General features: G+C 49.2%; 2 protein-coding genes across 8 annotated transcripts in view; one reads left to right on the top strand and one right to left on the bottom strand.

Moving 5' to 3' along the window:
- TMEM40 (transmembrane protein 40) overlaps positions 1 to 25,001 on the bottom strand; it is a 44,522-nt gene extending 19,521 nt beyond the window's left edge. For 2 of the 6 annotated variants that reach the window (XM_057554032.1, XM_057554033.1), the window contains exon 1: positions 24,863 to 25,001. In XM_057554032.1, coding sequence (XP_057410015.1) covers positions 24,863 to 24,935 — 73 coding nt within the window. In that variant the 5' untranslated portion in view covers positions 24,936 to 25,001. Of the gene's footprint in view, positions 1 to 413; positions 464 to 12,791; positions 12,943 to 24,862 lie in introns of those variants that run through there. The other 4 variants (XM_057554034.1, XM_057554030.1, XM_007192597.2 and 1 more) reach the window with 4 other exon arrangements.
- A 574-nt stretch (positions 25,002 to 25,575) lies between these two features.
- The window catches only part of CAND2 (cullin associated and neddylation dissociated 2 (putative)), a 30,446-nt gene continuing 30,042 nt past the window's right edge, over positions 25,576 to 25,979 (top strand). For both annotated transcript variants that reach the window (XM_057555719.1, XM_057555718.1), the window contains exon 1: positions 25,576 to 25,722. In XM_057555719.1, coding sequence (XP_057411702.1) covers positions 25,655 to 25,722 — 68 coding nt within the window. In that variant the 5' untranslated portion in view covers positions 25,576 to 25,654. The remainder of the gene's footprint in view (positions 25,723 to 25,979) is intronic.

Genomic DNA, 25,979 nt, shown 5'->3' with positions numbered 1-25,979 from the left:
AAAATTTTTATTGAGGTAAAATGCTCATATAACATTAGTTTCAAGGGTACAACATGATGATTCAATATTTGTATATGTTGCAAAATGATCACCACGGTAGTCTAGTTAGCATCTGTCACCATACATAGTTACAAAATTTTTTTTCTTGTGATGACAACTTTTAAGGTCTGTTCTCTTAGCAACTTTGAAATATGCAGTACAGTATTATGAACTATAGTCACCATGCTGTACATTACATGCCCAGGACTTTTTTATTGTGTAACTAGAAGTTTGTACCTTTTGACCCCCTTCACCTATTTCGCCCACCCCCAACCCCCCATCTCTGGCAACCACCAATCTCTTCTCTGTATCTATGACTTTGTGGGGTTTTGTTTGTTGTTAGTAGAGAATCTACTCTTAATCCACCACAAGACCTTGACAAGGCAGCATCCTTCCCCGTGCCTCAGAGCTGGATTGCCTGGCTGTGAATCCGATCTGACACTTGTAGCTGTGGGATTCTGGGCCAGTCACTTAACCTCTTATGTGCCTCAGGTTTCCCGTCTGTAAAATGGGGACAGTGATAGTGTTTACCTCATAGTATTGCTGTGAAAATGGCATGACTTAAAACCCATAAAGCACTCAGAACAATGCCTGGTATAGAGCAAGGGTTGAACAAATGCCAGCTGAGATGACGATCATTATTATGACAGGGCACGGCAACAAGACAGCATATGCTTTCGGGTGAGACTGACCAGGGTCCAACCCCACTTCCATCACCTGTGCACAAGATGACCTTGGCAGGACAGGCCCCTTCTCCAAGCTCTAGTTACCTCAATTGCAAACTGGCAATGGCAGCACCCTAGAGAAGAAAGATGGCCAGTGCCTGCCCATAGGAGGGCTTGGTGAGTGTGAGTTCCCTCTTCTACAGACCTCCTATGACCCTCGGACATTCGGGGTCCAGCCCCAGCCCCACCCATCTCCCATCTCCTAGGGCCCAGGCTCCATTACCCCTTTCTAGAATAAAAATTCCTATTTCTCAGGGCAGAATTCAGCTAAGCATTAGGAGGTCACTAGCCAATAAAATGAATCAAAATCCAGGTATGAATGACTGATGACCACAAGCCTTCAGGGCATATTTATATTTTGAAAAGGACTCTTTGTCCATAGCAGGTGTCCAGTATGTCTCACTGGCTGAGATCATCTCTCATGGTGGAATTTCAGGTGGAGCAGAGGAAGAGACTTAGAGCCGTACGGGGGCAACAGAGCTGCTGGCTGACAGCAAATACGCCGACAGTCCGCCAAGCTAGCTCGTCCTACCTTTCCTGCTCTAGCTGTCTCGGTCACGTGGCAGCCCCTGGTGACACTCAGCATTTTCAAGCCTCCAGACTTCCACCCATGCCATTCTTCCTTGTTACCAAAATTGTATCTGACTTCCCAGGCACTGCGCAAATACCACCTCTTTCATGAAGACCTCTGCTGGTTGTCTAACCAGTACCCACCCTCCCTACCCCCACTCCCTTATTCCTTCTCCCCGCTCTGTCACCCCTGGACTTCTTGCTTGTGAGCAAAACTGAATTTTGTTCTTCCATATCAAGTAGATACTTGTTTTCCCAGCTAGGAGTGGCCATGTGATCCAGTTTTGGCCAAAAAGAAGTGAGAAGTCTGATGGGGTTCTGGGAGGGAGTTTTGCTTCTCCTGACCAAAGAGGCCAACAGTGTTGGTGCTGTGTCTTGCCTCTCCTTTCTTTCTTGAACATGAATGTGACGGCAGGAGCTACAGTGGCCATCTTGTGACCATGAGGAAAGGCCAAAGCAAATGCAGGGTCACTGAGCTGATGAGCCCTTGACAGCAGCTGCCTGTTTTCTTGTTATTTAAGAAAAATAAACCCCATTTTGTTTAAACCTCTATAGTCAGGATTCTCGGCATTTGTAGCTGAACACAATTCTGACTGATACACCTTCCCTCCCCTACCTTCATACATTAATCGAGCACCTACTGTATGCTAGCACTGGGGATAGCGTGGTGAACAATTTGCAGCCCTGTCCTCAAGGAATTTCATGGTAGACCCAGGGGGTAGTCCCATGGGAGTCCAGGGGCCAAATCAGACCAGGGTCAGCCAGGGAAAGTTCCTGAAGGAGGGAATGCTGCGGGTGAGTTTGGAAGGGCCAGATGAGCTGTGTGCAAAGGCACAGAGGCGAGGGGCCTTGGCCCACATGGGAGACAGTTGGCACGAAGCAACTCTAAAGAAAGATGGGATTTGGGGGAGGCCCAGAGGGCACATTGCTCTCCTGAGCCTTCATCAGCTGTGCCTTGTTTCAGACTCTTCCTTCTTGAGGGAGGAGCCTTGTTGCACAACTGCCAGGGCCACTGTTCCTTGTTCACCTTCAGATCTCCAATCAGGGCCCGGCAGAGGGTCTGACACACCCAGGGTGAGTCTCCTCCACTAGATCACTAACCAGCCAGGGTAGGGACCATGGCTGATTCATCTTTGTCACCTGTGCCCTGCACAGGGCCCAGCAGAAAGCAAAAATGATGATACTGATGATGATGAAGACAATAACAAATAAGTGCTTCCTATCTACCAGGCAAGGATCTGAGCACATGACACATGTGCCTCACATATGCCTCACCACAACTCTATCAGGGCTCACTGCGGTTGTGCCCATTTTATAGGTAAGAACACTGAGGCACAGAGAGGCAAGGAAACTTGCCCAGGGCCAGACAGCTAGTAAGTGGTTGAGCAAGGGTAGTTGCTCAGTCCTTGTTGATGCTGGCACCTCTTCCCAGGCCTCTGTCATTAGCACCAGGAAAGAAGCCACTAACAGTCATCGAGTGTTATGCAAATGATGCTGACTTGCCTTCTATTTAGTGCTGGAGCCCTGAGCAAGTGTCCCCAGAGCCCAGGGAACCTCCTCGGGCAGTTTTTCAGCACACTGATCCATCAGGAGGGGAAATAGAACTATCACGGAGGCAGGACCTGAGGTAGCCCTGTTTCTCCTTTTAATGTCCTTGCCTCATCCTCCTCCACCCATATTTCTGCTGTAAGAAAGTATAAACAGAATTGTAAAAATTTAAAACTCTAAGATCAGTGTGTAGGGCAATGCTTAAGACAAAAGGACAGCCCACTAGTGGTGGGACATCAGGCAGAGGGACTGCCGTGAGGGGCTTCTGAAAGTTCAAGTTCACAGCAATGTGACCTCCTTTGAGCCAAGATGGAGCACGGGGAGTTGAGACAGGAGAAGTGAAGACAGAAGAAAGCAGAGAGAGGAAAGAGCACATGGCACAATCCCCGCGATCTTATTTCACCCCTGCAAGTCTTATTTTACGCAGAAAGAAACTGAGGTTCACAGAGACAAGTGACTTGTCCAAGGTCTCCCAGCTTACAGATGGACTCGAATCCATCCCCTGCCCTAACAGAGAACCCCCGTTCCCTGGCCCCGGTTAGAGGCCCGTAGGCCTCCCTCTTTCAGGTGCCCCCCACCCCCCCACCATCTGAGGCTGTTCCTACAAGGAAATGCAATGCTTAGCGCTTTTCTCCAAAAAGCCCAGCCCTGCTGAGTCACCGGTGGTGCCAGGGCCGCTGCACCCACAGGCTTTGCGAAACTGGATTTCCACTTCAGTTCAGCCCAGATTTCCTAAGCTCCTGCTATTACAAGGGCCTGGGTCCGAGGTGGGAGGGATAGTAGGGGACACCAGGCCATCACAGCCGCACAGAGCTTTCCCCACTCAGCTCACTGGATCCTCACGCTAACCAGGCAGGAAGCAGGGTGGCGATCGGTGTCCTAGTTTATGGAAGGGGAAACTGAGCAATGGAGAGGAACTTGCACAGGATCGCACAGCGATTCAGGGGCAAGGCTGGCTCCAGAACCCTGTCTCCTGATTCAGGGGCTGCCTATCTTTCTTGGGTGTCCCACCTTGGAGGAGGGGGCTTACTAAGATTGAGTTGGATTTTAACATCTGGCCAAAGTCGGATGAAGGTTTAGTGGAGGGGGTGGGTGGCAGTGGGCTGCTGAAGGGCTAGGAACCCCGTGAGGCTGGGGAATCATCCAGGGCCTTGAATGCTTGGGTAACGGCCAACTCTCCCCACAGGTGGACTGAACCTTCACCCCTGAGGGCCACCAATGCTGGACCAGCTCAGTTCAACACGCCCAGGGCAGGAAGTGGGATGGGAGGCACTGGGAACAGAACCAGCAGCTAAGAGGGGGACAGAGCCGACAGAGGGGTGGACACTTACTGATTTTCCCCACCTGGCATTGAAGCCCCTTCTGGTAATTGCAGCAAAGGAGAAAGTCAGAGCCCTGGATAATCTCCAGCTTCCCAAGCCACCCCAAACAAGCATGCGCCCTAATTCCAAGCACATCCTTGTCAGGCAGACACTGCTCCAGGACAACCGTGTGGGAACTCTGGAGGGGTGACTGCCCTCCACCCAGGCTAGACCACCAGCTTCTCCCTCCCGGGAATCAGACTTGTGACGTGAGTGACACAAAGCCCTCAGTCTGTGGGCGCTGGTCTCCCCTGAGACAGGGCCCTCTTGTTTCTGCTCCTGGGCACCATCTTCTCTGCAGTCTGGCTCCTCAGAAGTTCCCTCTGTTCTGTGAGACCTCCATATCCTCCCAAGAAAGTCCTGTTATGGTAGCCTGTGGTGGTTTCTGTTACTTGCAACCAAAGCATTTGAGATGAGACGAATGCAGGGGGAAGGGCTCTGAGAGTGTAGGCAGAGCGAAGCGGGACTCGCTGGGCAGGCCACGGTCCACAGATTTCACTCCAGCCCCCTGGGCGGGATGGGCAGGGCTCTTGAGGCCCCCCACCCCATTCGTGGTGCTTTGTCTCAACTCCAGGCTGGGCTGGGGAGCTCCCAGGTTTCCCCAGCACTGTAACTGCCCAAGCCAGTTGTCCTGAAGATCTTGCCCTACAGGCCTGCACACTTGCTGAGGACAGAGACCGTCCTGGAGCTGATTCAGCTCCTCATTGGTTTTCTATTTCTTCTGCAACAAATTCCCACAAACTTAGTGGCTTAAAGCAACACCTGTATAGTATCTCACAGTTCTGCACGTTAGAAGTCCAACACTGGTTCACCGGGCTAAAATCAAGGTGCCAGCAAGGCTGCCTTCCTTCCTGCTCTAGGGGAAGTCCGTTTCCTTGCTGCTGCTTTTTCTCCTTCCCCTTTCCCTCCCCCTCCTTCTTCATTTCCTTGCATTGTCCAGCTTCTAGAGGCCACCCACATTCCTTGGCTTGTGGCCTCTTCTTCCATTTTCAAAGCCAGCAATGTCAGGTCAAGTCCTCACACTACACTGTTCTGACCTCTTCTGCCACCCTCTTCCACATTTAAGGACCCTTGTGATGACACTGGCCCCACCCAGATCACCCAGGATCATCCCGCATGCAACGGCCAGCGGACGAGCAACCTTAATCCCATGTGCAATCTTCATTCCCCTCTGCTGCGTAACCTAACAGAGTTGCCATTTCCAGAGATCAGGACATAGGCACCTCTGGGGGCTATCACTCTGCTTATCACAGTCTCTCCACCGCAGTGCCTGCCTCAGCCTGGAGCCCTCAGATGCTTACCATCTTCCTTCCTAACTTCTCTGACTCCACCACCCTCCTGGGCCCCCAAGCTCCAAAGGCAGGAAGGATGACACGGCTCTTCCCTCCACAGCCAGCCAAATCCCAAGCCTGTCCCATCTTCCCTTCAAGAGGAGCTGGGTTCTCTACTCCCACTGCCTCCCTCCCAAGAGATCCTACAAGGGGACTGACGGCTTGGGACTTGGTCATAGCTGTGTTCCTGTCCCTGTTCCTTTGCTTCCAGGCTCCACTCAGCTTCTATAAAATGGTGTGTTAATATCTATCCTCCAGAGTGTTGCGGGGATGAAAGGATGTCGCACCCACAACAAGCCTAGAATACTGGCAACTTAATAAATGAGAGTTTCCCCTTCCTTTCCCATGCTCAATGTCTCTCAAATTTGGGTAATGGTCAGATGTCCTTGGGAGCTCTGTTGACAGGGCAGATGCCCAGGACTCTCTCACTCAGAGTGTCTGGTGTTCAGAGCAAGGTTAGGGTTAGGGTGTGGCTCAGGGAAATCTGTACTGTGAACAAAGGCACCACATGCTAGGCAGAGTGTGGTCCACTCAGGGCGCCAGAAACTCTCCCCTGAGTGTTACAACAGTCTCCCAACAGGCTCGTCTGCCTCTGGCCTCCCTCCTCCAAACATGTTGCTGGACTGCCCTGGGCTTCAGTTCCCACACACGGAGAAGCTGGGCTGCACCCTGCAAGGTTCTTCCAGCTCTGACGTTCTAGGATACTAACGCTCTGGTCCCGTTAAAGCATTCAGGGCTCATCCACTCAATCAGCAAAGGCGCTCAGGGTTGATGTGACCCATGGGAGGGCCCAGAAGAGCATGTTCTAGCAGGAAGATACATACAGTATCTTGTGGGGCCCTTGAAATGCTCCAAGAAAAAGTGGATTTTATGTTCAAAGAAGTTTGGGCAACACTGCTTTCCATAGGCCCCCCCCACCTTGGAGCTGCATGAAGTGCAAGTTGTACATTAAAGGCTCTGAGAAGGCCTGCAGGATAGAAAGCTCTTTCACTCTAGTTAATCCAATCCTTCCCCAAACTACACAAGAGCACAGTCCTTTTCCCCAGAATGTGGTTCAATGTCTTTTGGTACAGCTTTGGGAAATGCCATCTGCTTCAATCCCTGCTGTGCCTGGGGCCCGTCTTTTTGTCCTAGAATCCAGGCCTGGGCACTCTCGCTGCCCACTCTGGACACTGCCAGCTTCCCGGGTCCAGAGTTCCTCCACCCGTCAAGCAGGACAGTTGGGGAGGGGAATGAATCAGCAACAGACCCTGGGAAGCCAGAGGCATGGAACAGAAACTGTCTTTTCAGAGCTCCAGATCCCAAGGTATGGGTGGGAAGTCCTCTGGGCACCCTCAGGGCAGGGGCTGGGAGGAAACAGAGTTAGCTGCTGTGAGACCGAGGGCCTGGCCGGGCCCTGCCACCAAGCCCTGGGCACATCGCTTCCCTCCTCTAGGTCCTTTTTCTCATCTATGAGACAAAGAAGAATGTCACTCACCAAGGGTTTTGGAGCTCACCTGGGGCTGTGGACAGGACAGTACATAGTAAAATGACATGCTATTAGCCAACACTCTGTACTGAGAGGTATCTTGATTAAGTCACTCCAGCAGTGGGGTCTGACAGAGCCCACTCCAAATCGTGCCTCATCACTTTACTTCCCAGCTCGGTGACTTTGGGCAAATAACTTTACCACTCTGAGCCTCAGTTTCCCTGTCTGTAAAATAGGGATTGTGTCACTATCTTGCAGCGTCGCTGTGAGGATTCAGATAAAATGGACTTAGATTCTGGGCTCCCTGGGATTAGGAATCACGTTTTTCTTGCTACTATATTCTAGTCCCTGGCTTAGAGAAAGTGCTTCATAAAAAGAAGCCATGAAGTGCTGGATTTAAGAGCTTAGAGAAATAATGTTACACCAGCAGTGTCTTAGCATCTCCCCCTTCCCTTTATAAGATCCTCTGCTTGTTCCCATCCCTCTTCTTCTTCAGCCCGCTGCACCTCCTGCCTCAGCCTCACCTCCCACCGCACCCCACTCCCCAGGCTTGGCCCTCTCTCTCTTTCCCCAAGCTTGAATTCCACAGAGTTACAGCCAGGAGATCAAAGCTGAGGCCCAGAGAGGGAAAGGGGCTTCCCCACAGGCCACGCAGCAAAGGATATGAACTCGGATCTGAGGCTGAAGTCCAAGCACAAGGGGAACCTCACAGAAGAAAAGAATGAAGACGCCACCGTTCCCACCTCCTCAGCCGTTTGTCTCAAGTCCATCCAGGCAATTTAATGGTGGGATAACAAGCCAAACTGCTCAGCCAGCTGCCCACAAGCTGGACGGACCTGTCACGAATCTGAGTGAACCCTGTGGCCACAGTACATCCAAGGATGCAGCTAGGGCCTGAGAAGTGGGGATGGCACCGAAAGAAGAAGGTAAAAGGGACAAAATCAAGTCTGTGCAGAAGGAGGATGGGTGGGCCCAGCTTGGAGGCTGTTCATACAGAAAGACCTAGGATTTTAAAAACACTCTCTGAAACGAAGACCCAACACAGCCAAAAATAAATAAATAAATAAATTTATTAAAAAAAAAAAAAAAGAAGTTAGCTGCCAAGCAAAGAAACTTAAAAAAAAATAAAAATTAAAAAAAATAAAATAAAAACACTCTCTGAAAGATAAGTAAATGTTAGCACAAGCATCTGACTGGACTCTAGCACACAGGAGGTACATAACCAATGTCTGTTAAAGTGCAATACGAGTCAACAAGGTGACAGAGCAACAAAGCAAAGCTAACACAACCTTCGGTCATATTAACAGAAGCACAGAGTGTACAGTGAGGAAGGTGACCTATACCTCACCAGCTCCTATCCTAGGCTCAGTCCTAGGTCCTGAACAGAACAGAGTCTGGACAAACCAAGATCATCCAGAGGACGTGAGTGGTACGGAGACCACATCCAAGAGAAGTGGCCGGAGGAGCAAGGTGCTCAGCCTAGGGATGAGCACTGCAAGAACAGACCTGGTCACTGTCCCCAGGTCTCTGCAGGGCTCCTCCAGGACAGGACAACCAGGTGGGGCTGTGAGCCCAGAGGGAGGGGTTGGGACCTTGGGGAGTCACCGGGGCAGATGCCAGCTCAACATGTAAAGGAATGAGAGCTGCTTTGAATGGTCATGAGCACCCTGCCATGAGAGGTGGCAAGCGAAGGTGTGGCAGAGGTGGGCTTAGATGTCCTTAGCTCACAACCTATTAGTCTCTCAAATAATAATCTCCAAAGCACAGGAGGAAAATATTAGTTCATTATTTCTACTTAAGTTTTAGCTAAAAGTAGTTAAGAGTATATAGTTCAACCCTGATGTGCACCCTTGGCCATATGTCAGACACCCAATGCCATGTCCATTACGTGGGGTCCTCAGAGGCCAAAGGCAGCCCACAATGCAAACAGGTTTGCTATGCCCATGTCTTCTGTTCCTTTACATTCAGCCTATTGCTGTATACTGTAGTGTCCTGGTGGCGGGTTAGGTGGAGTTGAGGATCAAACAACACAGCTTTAACTGAATCAATCCCTGTAGTGTGGACAAGTGCCTTCTAAAAGTCCCTGCCAAGAAACCATGGATGGAGATAACGCTAATCGAGAAAGTACAAGCCAGCGACAGGAAAAGTGTAGGACAAACTCACCACTGCTCCTAGTTCAAGTCCTACAACAGCTACCCTAACGTTGAAAACAATAAAGAATGGCATCTCACATACACATTATTGCTGACTGAAATCATAGTAAGAAAACTCCTTGAAAGGTGGACTTCTATCCACTACTGTTGGTGATGAAATTCACTCTGAATATATACTGGGCCTTGAGACATTAGTTAATGGTCACAGTACTTGTATATAATTTTAAAATCCATATATATATATATATATATATATATATATATATAAAATGTTGTGGGTGCCTAAACATTTTTCTTGAGCAGAGAGTGACATCAAAAGGTGTGACGGGGACTTCCCTGGTGGCGCAGTGGTTAAGAATCCGCCTGCCAATGCAGGGGACACGGGTTTGAGCCCTGGTCCGGGAAGATCCCACATGCCGCGGAGCAACTAAGCCCGTGCGCCACAACTACTGAGCCTGCACTCTAGAGCCTGCGAGCCACAACTACTGAAGCCCGTGTGCCACAACTACTGAAGCCCGCGCACCTAGAGCCTGTGCTCTGCAACAAGAGAAGCCACAACAATGAGAAGCCTGCGCCCCGCAACAGAGTAGCCCCCACTCACTGCAACTAGAGAAAGCCCGTGTGCAGCAGCAAAGACCAAATGCAGCCAAAAATTAAATAAATGAATAAATAAATAAATTTATTTTTAAAAAAAAGTGTGACGAACACTGCTCCGGATTCTCAGACCCAGCTAGACACTAGGGGATGCTATTCCCTGTTTAGGTTTGGGGGTCTAATCAGATTTGTTTCGGATTTAGAGACGAAGAAAAACCAGGAGGGAGTGTGCTCCTCAATCAGCTTTTTTGAGGCCCCCAAAATGTTTGAAGAGGAATGGGAAGAAACCACAAACTCTGAAAAGAATCTTCCCTGGCTCTGACTCTCCAAGGAGGGTGTCTGGTTAAACAGCCAGTGCCAGGCCAGGCTCCTCTTTCTCATCCTCTCATGCCAGTTTCTCTCTGTCTCTGTCTCTTCTCTCTCTCTTTTCCATCTTTTTCTCTTGGTCTCTCACATTCCCCGCCCCCTCTCTCTCTCTCTCTCTCTCTCTCTCTCTCTCACACACACACACACACACACACACACACAACTGACAATAGCAAAAACCAGAAAGGAGGCACCCAGTGAAAGAGAAAGAGCTTTCTGGCTCTTGAATATCAGACAGACCTGGACTCAGTTCCCAGCTCTACCCACCACTGACTGTGAGATCACTTCAAGTCTCACCCATTCTGGGAGCCTCAGAATCCTCCCCTGGAATGGGCACGCCTACAACTCAACAATAACATGACATCCCAATTTTAAAATGGCCAAAGGATTTCAACAGACATTTCTCTAAAGAAGATGTACAAATGGTCAATAGCACATGGAAAGTTGCTCAGCATCATTAGTCATGACGGAAATGCAAATCAAAACCACAATGAGATACCACTTCATGTGTGCTAGGATGGCTAAAATAAGAAATACAGACAATAACAAGTTCTGAAGAGGATGTGGAAAATTTGGAGACTTAACATATTGTCAGTGGGCATGTAAAATGGTGCAGCCGCTTTGGAAAACAGTTTGAGCTCCTTACAATGTTAAACATAGTTTCACCATAAGACCTAGCAAGTCTTTGGTATTATATCCAAGAGAACTGACAACCTGTGTCCACACAAAGACTTGTACATGAATGTTCACAGCAGCGTTATTCATAATAGCTAAAAAGTGGAAACAACCCAAATGCCCATCAACTGACGGATGGATAAACAAGACGTGATATAATCATACAGTACAATATTATTCACCCAAAACGAGGAATGAAGTGCTGACACACGCTAAAACATGCATAGACCTTGAAAACATTATGCTAAGTGAAAAAAGCCAGTCAGAAGAGATCCCCTATTGTATGACTGCATTTACATGAATTGTCCAGAATAATCAGATCCATAGAGACAGAAAGTGGATTAGCCGTTGCCAGGGAGAAGGGGATATGGTGAGTGACTGCTAAAGGGTATGGGGTTTATTTGGGGAGGATAAAAATGTTCTAAATTGGACAGTGGTGATGGTTCACAACTTGGTGAATAAACTGAAAACCACAGGCTTGTACACTTTAAAAGGGTGAACTTTATGGCATGTGAATGATATCTCCATAAGGTTATTTTTTTTTTTTTAAAAAAAGACAACTTCCCACATACAGCTGTTATGAAAGTGAAATAAGCGGTCCCTGGTCCTGGCATGTGGCCACCGTGTGGGAGATGTCTCCCTAAGAAGGTGGCCTGGGCTTCCCTGGTGGCGCAGTGGTTGAGAGTCTGCCTGCCAATGCAGGGGACATGGGTTCGAGCCCTGGTCTGGGAGGATCCCACATGCCGCGGAGCAACTGGGCCCGTGAGCCACAACTACTGAGCCTGCGCGTCTGGAGCCTGTGCTCCGCAACAAGAGAGGCCGCGATAGTGAGAGGCCCGTGCACCGCGATGAAGAGTGGCCCCCGCTCACCGCAACTGGAGAAAGCCCTCGCACAGAAACGAAGACCCAACACAGCCATAAATTAATTAATTAATTAATTTAAAAAAAAATCATGAGAGTACCTGAACAATGAATTGGCAACCTTTAAAAAAAAAACAAAAAAAAAACCAAACAAACAAAAAAAAGAAGGTGGCCTGGTGAGGATTTCAAGGCACAGGGGCCCTAGCCTTTTAGAGGGCTGCACAAAGTTCCGGGAGATCCAGAGACAGGAGGGGGGTTCCTTATTACAGATCCACTTGGCTTGGACTCCGAACAGGACAAACACTCACTCCTGACTTCACTTTTCTCTCAGTTTCTAAACAAACCAGGTCAAAATGATAAGCACAACCCCATAATCTTTCTTGTCCGCCATAAAAGGAAACTGGGTTGGCTTCCGGCCCAAAGGCTGCCTCTGAGGAGAGAAGCCGGGATGCTCTGAGCACAGGTGGGTCCTCCAGACTCGGGATGACGGCCTGGGGGACCGGGGCGGCTGGGGGCTCCCTCTAGGCCGCACCCTCCACCCCGTGAGCCTCTGACTTCAGCGGGTCTCCCCCCGCCCCCAGCTCTCTGTTCAGCACTTTTTCCCCAGAGATGCCTTTGAGCCTGAGGCCAGGGCAGCTTCTGGGGGGAACAGGAGCGCGGCTGCCTTCACTCGCGGGTCAAAGCGCAGAGGCCGGGCGTCTGTGAGGAAACACCCTCCAAAGCTGTGAGTCCCACGAGGGCGGAGTGGGAGAAGCCTTCCGAAGCTAGGGGGACCCTTCACCTCACGAATGGGAAAGCTGAGGTCGTAGGGTTTTCTGAAGGCCCCGCAGGAAGTCAGCGACAGAACCGCAGTGGGTCACCTGCGGGGGCGGGGCACGGGCTGGCTGGAGGCTCACAGCACCCCTGGAGAACTTCACCCTCCCCCGATTTTCCAGAGATGGAGACACAGGCGCTCACCCAGCTGGGAAGCCACTGAACTGGGATTCAAATCCAGGCCCACAGGGAACCACAAAATGTCAGGCCTGTTGAAGAGCCTGTTTCTCCCCAGTTCTCTTAAAAATCACCCCCACCCCGCCTCTCACGCTCCGCGTGTCCCTTACCTGTGTTCCCGAGGCCGGTGTGGGCTGGAGGCGAGCGGCGCTCGGACTCTGGAGGCGGGCGGGGCGGGGCGGGGCCGGGAGGAGGTCGGAGAGGCGGGGCCGCCCCCGTGGCAGGCAGGGGCGGGACGTGACGTCGCCGTGGGCCCCACGCTCACCCGCCCACGCGCCCACGCTCAGCTGGGGGGCCCTCCTTCCTGCGGTGCTGTCGGCGCCAGGCCTTCCTGTCTGACTTGACTCCTACCCGGATGTGCCAAGACGGCAGGTGGGGCGGCTGCACCCCCAGACCCGCCCCGGGCCCGGGCCATGCCCTCTGACTTAACGGGTGGTTACGTGGGGGCAGTGGTACCACCCTGACTGTGCCAGGCTCTGGGCGGGGGAGAGGTGGCGTGTCCCAGATGATCCCCACCCCGCTGGGTGAGGCCGACTCAGGGCCCAGCCATGTGGGCCAACCGGATGGTCCCCCAGAGGAGTGAGGTGGGGCCGGCATTAGAAGAGGAGGTCCTGGGACTCAGGGCTGGGTGGGGGGACTCCTGTGGGTGGGACTGGCAGTTCCCTCTCCTGGTGAGGAAACTAGGCAAAGGCTAGAACATCCACTGCCTTGTGGATCCCAATAGGGTTGGGGGTGGGGACTGACCTCTCAAAGCTGAGGCCGGGACTCTCACTCACCTCTCAAACACTCTGGAAGCAGGACAGTAAACAAGTCCTACACTGCCCTGGGGAGCACCCTGAGGGAGACAGGCCACGACAGCCCCCATGAGGGCAAGGCCCAGGGAGCTGTGGGTTCCCAGGAGGGCTTCCTGGAAGAGGACTCATCTAAGCTCAGGAGTCATCCTTGACCCTTTGCTCTCTCATACTCTGGTTCTGACCTATCTGGAAAACCCTGTTGTCCCCACCTTCAACATATCCTGAACCAGCCTCTTCATTCCATCTGCTTGGCAACCCCCCTGGTCTGGCCACCACATCACTAGTCTCTATGCTCCTGTCTGTTCTCATCAGGCAACCAGAGGGAGCTGGTTAAAACGCAAGTCAGCTCATGTCCCTCCTCTGCTCAGCACCCTCCCAGGGTTCACACCTCACTCACTCCCGTATTTACACGGCCCTGTACGATGTGCCACTCACTCCTTGCTCTCTCTGATCCTGACTTCTATGACTTCCTCTCTCACTCCGCCCCAGCCACCCAGGAATGTGCTCCAAACACTCCAGTCAGGCTTCCTCCTCAGGGCCTTTGCACTGGCTGTTCCCTCTGCCTATAATGCTTTTCCCTAGACAGCCGCCTGGCTCCTTCCCTCACTTTTTCAGGTCTCTCTACTCAAATGTCACCTTCTCCAAGAAGCCTTCCCTGACACCCTGTATACAGTAGTAACCGCCTGCACCACCTTTCCCTCGCATCCTGCTTTACTGCTCACTGTCTGACACACGGTGTATTTTCTCGTTATGCATATTTCCTTCTTATGTATTTGTTTGTTCCAGGATCTGGGACAGTGTCAGACACATAATAGGTGCTCAATAAATTTTGTTGAATGAATGAGTGACCTGAAAGGGTAGCCCAAGATGCATTCCAAGGGTATTCGAGGCAGAGGGAACCAACTGTGGAAAGGTTTAGAGGTAACAGGCACTACTGTGTTGAGGATCTGTGAATAATTCAGCACAGCAGGAGAGTAGGGGCCTTGGGGGCTGGAGGAGGGGAGAAGGGAAAGCAAGAGACGCCTCAGAAACCAGACCAAGGAGGCCGGACCTTATCATGAGGGTGATAGGGACACGATCAAATCTTACGTTTCAGGCAGTGATTTGGCTGCCGTACTGTGGATTGGCAGGCAAGACATGAGGGGCAGGAACCTGGTAAGCATGAGCCGTGGCAGGGCAGATAAGGACTAGGAACAGGGTCACTGCGCTGTCCAAAACAGTAGCCACCAGCCACATGTGGTTATGGAGCCCTTGAAATGTGCTGGTCAGAACTGAGATGTACTGTAAGTGTAAAATACACACTGGATTTCCAAGTCTTGGCATGAAAAAAAAGAAGACACAATAGATCCTTAATAATTTTTGTATTGATCACCTGTTAAAAAGATAATATTTGAATATAGTTGGGTTAAAGTATATTATTAAAATTAGTTTCACCTGCTTCTTTTTGCTATTTTTAATGATGCTACTGGAAAATTTTTTAAATTTTGTACATAGAGCTCACAATATATTTCTATTGGACACTTGATTTAGAGGGTAGAATGGACAGGGCTTGGTGGCTATGGACTGTGCAGGTGAGGGAGACCTTTGGTCTAATTGCAAGTCTCCTCTCCCCTCCAATTGCTCCTTTTTGATGAGATCATGCAGTCCAGAGGCAGAGAGAATGAGCCACAGAGGAGAGCCAAGAGGGTTAGTTTTCATCGCAACATAAGCACACACACACGCAAGTCATATCTTCACAGTAAAAGCTATCTAGAAATGAAATAGGTTGACAGAATAGACAATGAGACCTCCATCCCTGGAAGAGGAAACTTGAGAACCACCATTAAGCAAGGGAAAGGAAGTTGAACTAATTAGTTATTCTCAAAGTGTGGGCCCTGGACCAGCAGTATCAGCATCACCTGGAAACTTTTTAGAAATGCAAATTCTCGAGTCCCACCCTAGTCCTAACGAATCAGAAACTCTGAAGGTGGGACCGCAATTTGTATTTTAACAGCCCCCCACCCCCACCGTGGTGATTCTGATGCTTGTTCACATTTAAGAACCACTGGTCTAAATAATACTTCCTACCACTGCAAAGTTTCAGTGACGGGCGCATAGTAGGTGCTCATAAGACCCAGTCATGACCTTGTGTTTGCCTCCTTCTAGTCCCAGGTTAGGGTACTTCCCCTCTCTGAGCAAATAGGAGTTCACCTCCTGCAGCATCTGGCACAGGGTCGAGGCACAATCTCAGGGCATTTCCTACCTCTCTGCCATGGGCAGATCTCCAGGGCCACGACAGAGCTGCCAGAGGCGCAAGGGAGGTCCAGCTCAGCTCCATCCTGAGGTGATCTCACTGCCCTGCGTGTGTGTGTGTGTGTGTGTGTGTGTGTGTGTGTGTGTATGTGTGTGGGGGGGTGATTCATGGGGCAAACTCCCACCACCCTGTGGCCATAGCTGACAGCCCCAGGGAGCCAGGTCAGTAGCTGAGTGTGGCATCTGGCTTCCCTGCATTCTAGAACTGACAGCCAGGGGGCGCCCCCTGACTCAGCAGGCACGTGAATTCTGGAGACAACAGTTACACAGCTTGGCCTCAGTCTCCATATCCATAAAAATGGGGAGACAGCAGTCCCAATCTGTGGTGAGATTATTTGTATGAAGTGCTCGGGGCAGTGCCTGGACACAGTCAGCCCTCCCCAGACCTTGACACTCTTGTGATGAGGCCCTGGGATCCCTCAGGCTGATGGGAACTCCCCAGAGACTTCTTGGGTCTGAGAATGATGCCCTGTGGGTGTAGAGGGCAAAGAATGTGCCCCTACTATGAGCACCCTGGAGCCTGGTTCTTGACATGAGTTTTTACTTACTCAGCAAATGGATGCCTCTGAGGGCTGGGCCTGTCTTAACCATATTAAAACATTAAATGAATGCTCTAAATCTGAGACTATCGCCCATTTCATGGATGAGAAAAGTGAGAATCAGAGGGGTGAATGATTGCTCAAGGTGACATAACTGGGATGTGGCTAAGTCAGGACTTGAATCCCGGTTTCCTTGACTTCAAAGGCAGGACTTCTTTCACCCCTCCATGAAGAAACTCCAACCTAACCTCATTTAGAAGCCCCTGTATGTATCATTTAAATCCATGTTTGAAGAGGTAGCCTCTGGCCTAGATTGGACTCTTTGCCACTCCATATTCTTTGGGAAACAATGGCTGTATCTGATGCAATTTGAGATGGAGTTTAAAATATTCCTAAATCTAGATTAAGCCTGACTCACCCTGGGCCTCTGGGTCTCAGTGGTTTCAACTGTTGGGTCTAAGGAAAACCTCTGCAGCTGAAGGCAGAAGTTGGACCTGGCCATCCTGAAAGTCCTCTGACTCTCAGATGCCAGTGTCTCAATGCCTCTTCTAAAGAACAAGGACTAAAGTTAAAATTTTTTTTAAAAGGGGGGGTGGCAAGGAAAAGGTCAACCCTAGCTCATTCTGACAAAAGCAAAATGAGGGTTCAGACTCAATTTAAGTGGCTTTCAAACTTCCTTTTGTTTTTTTAAGCAGAAAGATCCTTCTAACAAAATTTAAGACGTTCTAGCAGATCAGAGTGGACTTCTTTCTAGTTCAAGTGGGGATCTTGGGGCTATTGATGGAAGCACCTGCTCAGCACCACCTTGCAGGCAGCCACTGGGGTACCCACTGAGAACCCAAAGGCTCCAGGGAACCCAGTTTGACAACCACTGGAGGGCAGCAATGCAAACTATCCCTGGAAATCTCTTTGAGGGGGACAAATAGGTCCAGAAAATATTCCCTTTGGTTTCTAGGGGAAACTACCTCTGCTTGACCACATTTTCTTAAAATTAAACTTTTTGAGATAATGTATTTGAGATAATTATTTGAGATCACCACATGCAGTTTTAAGAAAGAATACGGAGACCCCCATGTACTCTTTCCCAAGCTTCACCCAATGGGAACATCTTGAAAAACTATAGTACAATTTCCCAACCACGACATTGACATTGATACCATCAAAATACAGAACATTTCCATCACCACAAGGACCCCTCATGCTGCCCTTTTATAGCCACACCCACTTTCCTCCCCTCCCTGATCCCTGGCAACCACTAATCTCTTCTCTATTTCTATAATTTTATTTCAAGAAGGTTATAGAAAAGGAACCATACCGTTTGTAACCTTTTGCGCTTGGTTTTTTGCACTCAGCGTTAATTCTCTGTAGATTCATCCAGGTTTTTGTATCAGCAGCCTGTTCCTTCTCATTGCTGAGTAATATTCCATGGTACACAGGTAGGGCCCACCCCACCCAGGGCTGCTGGACCCGGTACAGAGGTTAACAGGGAACCTGGCCTCATCTTGAGGGCCTACTGTGAGCTAGCTTGTGTCCAGCACACAGCTGGAGGTTTTAAGAAGGGGTAGGATGCACTCCTGTCTCCATGCCCCTTCTAGCCCATCCAGGAAGCAAAACACGTGAAGTGCCACAGTTGCGGAATTCAGAGCCAAATGAATTTTGTGAACACTCTTCTAACAAACTAATTGCCGACAGACATCTTTGACACGATCTGGGAAACCTGAATATGGACTAAATATTAGATTATTTGTGGGTTTTTGTTATTTTTGCTAGGTGTGACGTTGGCACAGTAGTTATGTAAAAACAATACCATCCGTTGGCGTGGCAGGCTGAAGCGATTACTAGTGACAGGACATTTCGTCTCGGATTTACTTTAAGCACTCCAGCCTCGGGAAAAATGGGGGAGGGGGAGAGAGGAAGCACGACTGACCAAGATTGACAGTAGCAGAAGCTGGGTGATTCGTACGTTGGAATTCATTATATTGTTCTTCCCACTTCTGTGTACGTTAGGATGTTTCCATAAAAAGAAGTCTTGGAGCATGCAGTGTTACTGGACTTACATTCCACACCTGGAGAGAGGTGGTCTTGTCCTACCGTAGTGTCTGAACTGTGGCTTCCATTGCTTTGTTTGAAGCCAGTATTTAGCGACCAGACACCAGGAGACTCCTGGCTGGAACTGCTGTTGTGGAATCTCCTGCTTTGGATTGTATCAGCCTTGGTCATCCTGTTCTAGTGCTGTCTGGTTTGCAAGTATAGTTCTGTTCTTGAGGAGGTGTCACGAATCTCTGTAAATAAATGTGTGAGTTGTTAACCTTTATGATGAATAGAAAGAATGGAAGGAAGGGAGGAAGGAAGTAGGGAGGGAGGGAGATTTTTTAAAAGGCTCTTGAGAGCATCTTGAGATGCAAGACCCAAATGTTTGAAACGGGCTCAGCTGTGCTGGAAGGACCCAGCGCCTTCAGCCTGGAAATTCTCCTAAGATCTCGGGCACTGACTCACCTGTGAGTGATGTCTGACCGGACTCGAGCCCGGGCAGATGTCACAGAATGCATCTGTCCTGTAGGCATGAGGGGCAGACCCAGGGCACCTGATGATGGAGCCTGAGGTTGTGAGGATACAAGCATGCGTGTCTGGAACGCTGGCCCGGTTCTCTGCCTGGAGGATGTACTGCTCTTCAAGGCCTGGCTCACACGTCCCATCCCTCTCCTCTGTGTCCCCAGAATCCTTCCCTCGACCATCATACATCAGCATATGTCTCCCCTACAAGGTGTAACGATAATAAAAACAACCAATAGCTACCGTTCACTGCAGGTTTGCCATATGCCAGGCATTCTGCCAAGAGCTTTGCCTTATTGGGTGGGTGCTATTATTTCCATTTTATAGATGTGGAAACTGAGGCTCAGAGGGACTGAGTCACTTGCCCGAGGTCCCACAGCTAGAGGTGACTCAAATTCAGCTCTGTCTTCTCACTAGTTGTTCTTAACCACATCCCTGATCAGCTTTCCTCTATATGCCCCTGTGCTTAGCACACGGCCTGGCTCTTTGGTAAATGCTGACAGGAATACTCACTGCTTGGATCCTTGGCTCCCCCCACAGGCTGGGGGGCTGTCACACTCTCCCAGCAACCTGCCTGCCTCGTTCACTCCTAAAAGATGTGATAGAACAAGAGTTCAAACTTGTTTGCTTCAAGCCACAAACATCTTTCTCCATCCCAGAAAGAAGTGGTTTAGTATTATGAATAGCCCTCAAGTGGTTCAGTATTTTAAATAGCTGGGAGACCCCAATTTGAGTGCTGGCTCTAGCTGTGTGACCTCAGCCAAATCCCTTAACCTCTCTGAGTCTCAGCTTCTTCATAGGTCAAATGGAGAAATCACCTGCCCCACACAGACAGCACCCGAGAGTACTAAGCAAGTGTTCCTTTTTTAGTTCTCCAGGAGGAGGCTAAAGGATTCCTTTAGTGGCCCTCTGAGGTAGACCGGCATCTCACAACTTGGAACACCAGGAGATGGGCAGAAGCCCCTGCTAAGGTCCAGACAGAAGAAGTGGGACCCAGAGGGAGCAGCCCAGCCTCTCACGGCCGAGTGGGACGACTCCTGGGGCAGGGGCTGTTTCTCGGGGGAAGGGAGTGGTTCTGCTGCCTGGGCCTTCTCCTCAGGCAACACCTCAAGCCCTGGCCATGTACGAGTGAGGAGAAGCATTTGCCAACAAATTCCATCTTCAGACCCCTGTGGGGCACCTCCTGGGGGGAGGGCCCAGGAATGAACCAGTCCTGCCCCCCATCCTAGGGGTATAGTGGGCACATGGCCACCAGAATAAAGACTACATTTCCCAGTGCCCTAATAGCTATGGGTGGCCAATGGGTTGTAAGTGAAGTATCAGCTTCTGAGAACTTTCCTTCAAACACATCTGGCAAATTGCCCCTTTTCTCTTCTCCTCAATCCAACTAGATGGAACGTCAGTGTGTGACAGGAGTCACAGTAGCAATATTTGACTATAAGATGATCTTGGGCAGTTTAGTTATAGTGAGAGCAGGAATCTAAACAGCAACAGGATAAGCCAGAAAACAAGGAACGATGTCTTCAAAGTGCTGAAAGAAAACATCAACTTAAAATCCTAAATCCACCTAAATATTTAAGAGCAAAGGCTTAATAAAGACATTGTCAGGCAAAAAACTGACAAAGTTTATCATTCCCAGATTCTTGCTCAAAGAATTTTCCTCATTCCCTAGATGAGGAAAAAAGAAATTGAACATGGAAGTAAAGAATCAAAGAAGGAATTGTTAGCAAAGAAATTGGTAAACATAGATAAATCTAAGTAAGTGCTCTCTAAAATAATAATAAACAACTTGAGATGTATAAACACAAGGTAGAATCCAAATTCATATTAAACAATAATACATATCAGACTGGAAATACTAGAATTAAAGCATTCTAAGATCCTCATATTATTCAGGAGGAGGGTAGAGGTATTGATTAACTTATAAATTAAATTAAATTATAAATGATTTAAATTACAAGTTTAAATTATTTTTAATAAATTATAAATTTAAATTAATTTTTAAAAAGGAATTTATTTATTTTTGGCTGCATTAGGGGTCTTCATTGCTGCATGCGGGTTTTCTCTAGTTGTGGCGAGCGGGGGCTACTCTTTGTTGCGGTGCGCGGGCTTCTCATTGCGGTGGCTTCTCTTGTTGTGGAGCACGGACTCTAGGCGCACGGGCTTCAGTTGTTGTGGCACGTGGGCTCAGTAGTTGTGGCGCATAGGCTTAGTTGCTCCGCGGCATGTGGGATCTTCCTGGACCAGGACTCGAACCTGTGTCCCCTGCATTGGCAGGCGGATTCTTAACCACTGCACCACCAGGGAAGCTCTAAATCTAATTATAATTAACTTATAAACTAAATTTGGATTAAATCAAGTCTACCTATTAGAATGTTAAAGGTAACTCCTAAGCCATTGAAATAGAATTTACAATTTCCATAAAAGGGGGATAAAAGGAGGGATAAAGAATATATGACCAATCTGGGACTTCCTGGTGGTGCAGTGGTTAAGAATCCGCCTGCCAATGCAGGAGACACGGGTTTGATCCCTGGTCCGGGAAGATCCCACATGTGGCGGAGCAACTAAGCCCACATGCCACAACTACTGAGCCCCTGTGGCACAACTACTGAAGCCTGCGTGCCTAGAGCCCATGCTCCACAACAAAAGAAGCCACCGCAATGAGAAGCCCGTGCACCGCAACGAAGAGTAGCCCCCATTCGCCGCAACTAGAGAAAAGCCCGTGCACAGCAATGAAGACCCAACACAGCCAAAAATAAATAAATAAATTTATAAAGAAAAAAGAATATATGACCAATCCAATAAGAAGTAGGAAGTAGCAAAGAAAAAGCAGGGTAAATTACACAAAATAGAATATAAGTGAGGATAAAGCATAAAATTGAGCAAGAGAAGCCAGACTCACAAAAACATGTACTATGATGTCATTCATATGAAAGTAAAAACAAGCGAACCTAATCTATGATTTTAAAACTTACAATAGTGATTTTATTTGGAGAGGAGAGTGGGAGTAGTAATTGGAATATGCAGGATGGGGATTTCTGGGAATTTGATAAGGTTCTATTTCTTGATCTGGGTGGTCTCATGGGTATGTTCAATTGGTGATCAAAAATCAAGCTGTACTCTTAGGATTTTTGCACTTTGATGTATGTATGGTAGATTTCAATAAAAAAAAACATTTTTAAACCTTTAAAAAAAGAAGAATATAAGTGAGGATAAAAGTCGATCAACCATATCAGTAATCACGACGAATATAAATGGAGGAGACTTGCCACTTTAACAAACTGGACTTAAAAAAAAATTTAATCTAGCCATCTCAGCTCGCTGTAGCAAAGGTGAATTTTTTTAAACTTCTAATTTTGATACAAATTATCAACTCAAATAAAGTGGCAAAAATAATACAGAGTCCCATGTACCCTTCACCCAGGTTCTCCCAATGGTGACATCTTATATAACTGTACTACAATATCAAAGCCAGGAAATTGACACTGATAAGGCACCATTAACTAGACTATCAGTCTTACTCCATTTTCACCATTTTTTACATGCATTCATTTGTATGCACAGTTTCTATGCATTTTAGCTCATGTATAGATTCATATAACCACCACCATCATCAAGATACAGAGCTGATACACCACCACAAGGAAATTACTTTGTGCTATAAACCTTTATATTTGTGGACATTTTAATAAATGATGCTGAGGCAACTGGGTAACCATTTGGAAAAAATAAAATTAGATCCATATCTCCTACCATACAGAAGAATAACATTTTTTAATTGCATGGCAAAAATCATCATAAAGTCAAAGACAACTGACAAACTGGGATAAAATGTTTGCAAAATATACCATATAAGGCTTCCCTGGTGGCGCAGCGGTTGAGAATCTGCCTGCCAATGCAGGGGACACGGGTTCGAGCCCTGGTCTGGGAGGATCCCACATGCCGCAGAGCGGCTGGGCCCGTGAGCCACAACTACCGAGCCTGCACGGCTGGAGCTTGTGCTCCGCAGCAAGAGAGGCCGTGACGGTGAGAGGCCCACGCACCGCGATGAAGAGTGGCCCCCGCTCGCCGCAACCGGAGAAAGCCCTCGCACAGAAACGAAGACCCAACACAGCCAAAAATAAATATAAATAAATTAAAAATTTAAAAAAATATATATATACCATATATAAATATACCACATATAAAGAAGACTTCACGATTGAGGACAGGACTTCAGTTTTAACACCAACACACAAAGAGCTTGGAAGCCATCATTCCCATCCTTGCAACAAGAAAAGGCTGAACAAACTGAAAATCAACAACTTTTCTTAGACCCAACCGAGAAGTGGGGTCGAAGGGCAAACACCACCCCAAAATTTAAAGAGGCAGGAGAATCTAGAAAGTTACAGCTGAGATCTGCTTCCCTATAGCAAAAGCCACTGGAGCCATAAGCTGGTAGGAACACTTTTACGGCAATTTTGACAAATTGAGGGAGGCTGACTGGGAACTAGCGGGAGAGTGAGAAACTCCTGGGGCCACAGTCTTAAGGGAGCCCCCCACACTTTTGTGGGTTTTACATCCAGGCACCTCACTAAGTTCTCATAATGAAGAGAGCTCCCCTCTGAGTTCTGAGAAGGGGAGGCAAACAGTAACCTCTGCGAAATACACCCAGAGTGTTCTCCATAACAAAGGCCTACTCTCCAGGAAAAAAGTCTTTACAAATCCTTATCCCACCTGTTTTTGGTGATTATAAATAAAGCTGCTATGAACATTTATGTACAAGTATTAGTGTGAATATATGCTTTCATTTTCCTTGGATAAATACCTATGAGTGTAATTGCTGGGTCATATGATAAGCATACTTTATAAGAAACTGCCAAACTGTTTTCTAAAGTGGCTGTGTCCTTATTTATTCTATTTCTATAACATATCCAAATCTGTCCATGTCTTCCCACCTTCACCACTACTCCCCTAATGCAGCCCCCATCACACTTGACTGCACTACTGTTCAGCAGTCACAGGGGTCTTTCCAAAACACCAATCATGTCACCTCCTTGCTTAATGTCCTCCAGTGGCTCCCTAGAGATTTGACATAAAATCCTAACTAACTCCTCAACTTGGCCTGAAAGGCTGCGAATTATCTGGCTCCTGCCCACCTCTCTGACCTCACCTCCTCCAATACTTGTTCCCACCTCAGGACCTTTGCACTTGCCGTTCCCTCTGTCTGAGGAGCTCTTCCTGCAAACCTTTGCCCAGCTGCCTCCTTTTCCTCTATTCAGGTCTTAGCCCAAATGTCTCTTCCTCAAAAAAGGCCCTCCTTGACTAACATGGCTAAAGTTGCCCCTCCACACCTAGGCACTCTCTATGCCCTCACCTTTTGTTTTCTGTATAGCTCTTATTTTCCTTATCTAATCACTTACTTCCTTAATGCTCACATCCTCCATTAGAATGTATGGTCCCCAAGGGGCAGGGGCTGTGTGTGTCTAGTCCCCTGCTGTGTCCCTACTGTCCAGAAATGCACTGTCCACTATGGTAGCCACTAGCCGTAGGTGGCTCTTTAAAGTTAATTAAAAATAAATAGAATTAAGTATTCCATTCCTCAATCATACTAAGTCACATTTCATTTAAGCCACATTTCAAGTGCTCAATAGCCACATGTGACTGATGGCCACCAGAATGGACAGTGCAGATGTATAAAATCTCCAACACTGCAGAAAGTTCTGTTGGACAGTGCTGCTCTAGAGCCCAGGAACCCATAATAACTGGTACCCAAGAAGTGTGTTATAAAATAAAGATTAATTTTATCCCTATCTTATGGGTGAGAAGAACATAGCTCAGAGAGGTTGTGTCATTATCCCAAGGCCACACAGCCAGGAAGCAGCCTGGCAGGGATTTGAACCCAGGGTTGTCTTGCACATGCGACTCACTTTCCCAAGAGCCAGCAGCCTCCTGGCTGTTTGGATAAGTTCTGCCACTCTCCTCGTCCTCCTACAGATTCTCCCACCCTGAGCTTGTACCTACCTGGGGAGAAACTGTGCACGGCTTCATTCTGGTTAAGAACTGTTGCCCAGTCTGGGTTCAGTCCTGATTCCATCCCAGATTCACTGGCCGTGTGGCCTGCAGCAAGTCCCTTTGCCTCTCTGGGCCTCAGCTCTGCAGCTATAAAATGAAGAAACTGGCCGTGATGTCCTGAGGGTTGGAGGTGGCAGGCAGGAGGCCTGGGGCGACAGGGTACACTCCATATCCTGTCTGGCTTTGGGGTGGGCCGCATGGGGAGCAGGGTGGGGGTGGAAGTGCTTTGGTTGGCTTGACCTACAATAGCAGCTCCTGTTTCTTGAATGCCTACAGATGAGAAAGCTGAGGCTTAGAGAGGTCAAGTAACTTGGCTAAGGCTTCACAGTAGCAGAACTGACGGAGGTGGGGTTCGAACCTGAGACTCTCTGTTACCATGCCTGTGTCTCGCGAGCAGGGTTGAGGCCCACAGGAATCATAGGGAGAGGCTGTCCGGCGAGAGATGGTGAGCTCCCCGTCTGTGGGAGTGTGCAAGCCGGTGATGGGCCGTCTGCAGGGCTGGCGCCTAGCCGAGACCACAGAGCTCCTAGCGGGCCCCTCCCGGGCCCCTCCCGCCTCCCGCCTCCCGCCTCCCGCCTCCCGCAGCGGCGGCCACAGCAGAGGCGAGCGCTGCGCCGCGGGGCGGGGCGGGGCGGGGGCGGCTATTTCTGTTCGCTGAGCGCAGCCCGCGTGCGGCGGGGGGGGGGGGGGGGGCCGCGCCGCCATATTCCCTCCCGTCGGCGGCCCCGCGGCGCAGCCACCATGAGCACCGCCGCCTTCCACATCTCCAGCCTCCTGGAGAAGATGACGTCCAGCGACAAGGACTTCAGGTGCGCCCGCTGCCCGGCCCCCGCCTCTCCGCCCCGCCCTGAACCCCCGGCCTTGCCCTCCCGGAGCGCCGGCCCTCCCCCGGGACCCTGCAGCCCCCATCTCTGCTCCTCGCAGCGGGCCCCACTCCTCCACCCGAGACGCCCCCTCCCCGCCTCTGCGCCCGGCGGAAGCTCGGGCTGCGTTCTCCGCGGATTTCTTGCCCTTTCCTCTCCGGGACTCCAGACCAGCTGCGTCTCCCACCGTGCAAACTTCAGCC

Source organism: Balaenoptera acutorostrata, chromosome 10 (genome assembly GCF_949987535.1).
Source record: "Balaenoptera acutorostrata chromosome 10, mBalAcu1.1, whole genome shotgun sequence".
Lineage (NCBI taxonomy): Eukaryota > Metazoa > Chordata > Mammalia > Artiodactyla > Balaenopteridae > Balaenoptera > Balaenoptera acutorostrata.
The sequence above is the reverse complement of the archived record's forward strand: the minus strand, read 5'-3'. Positions and strand labels throughout refer to the sequence as shown.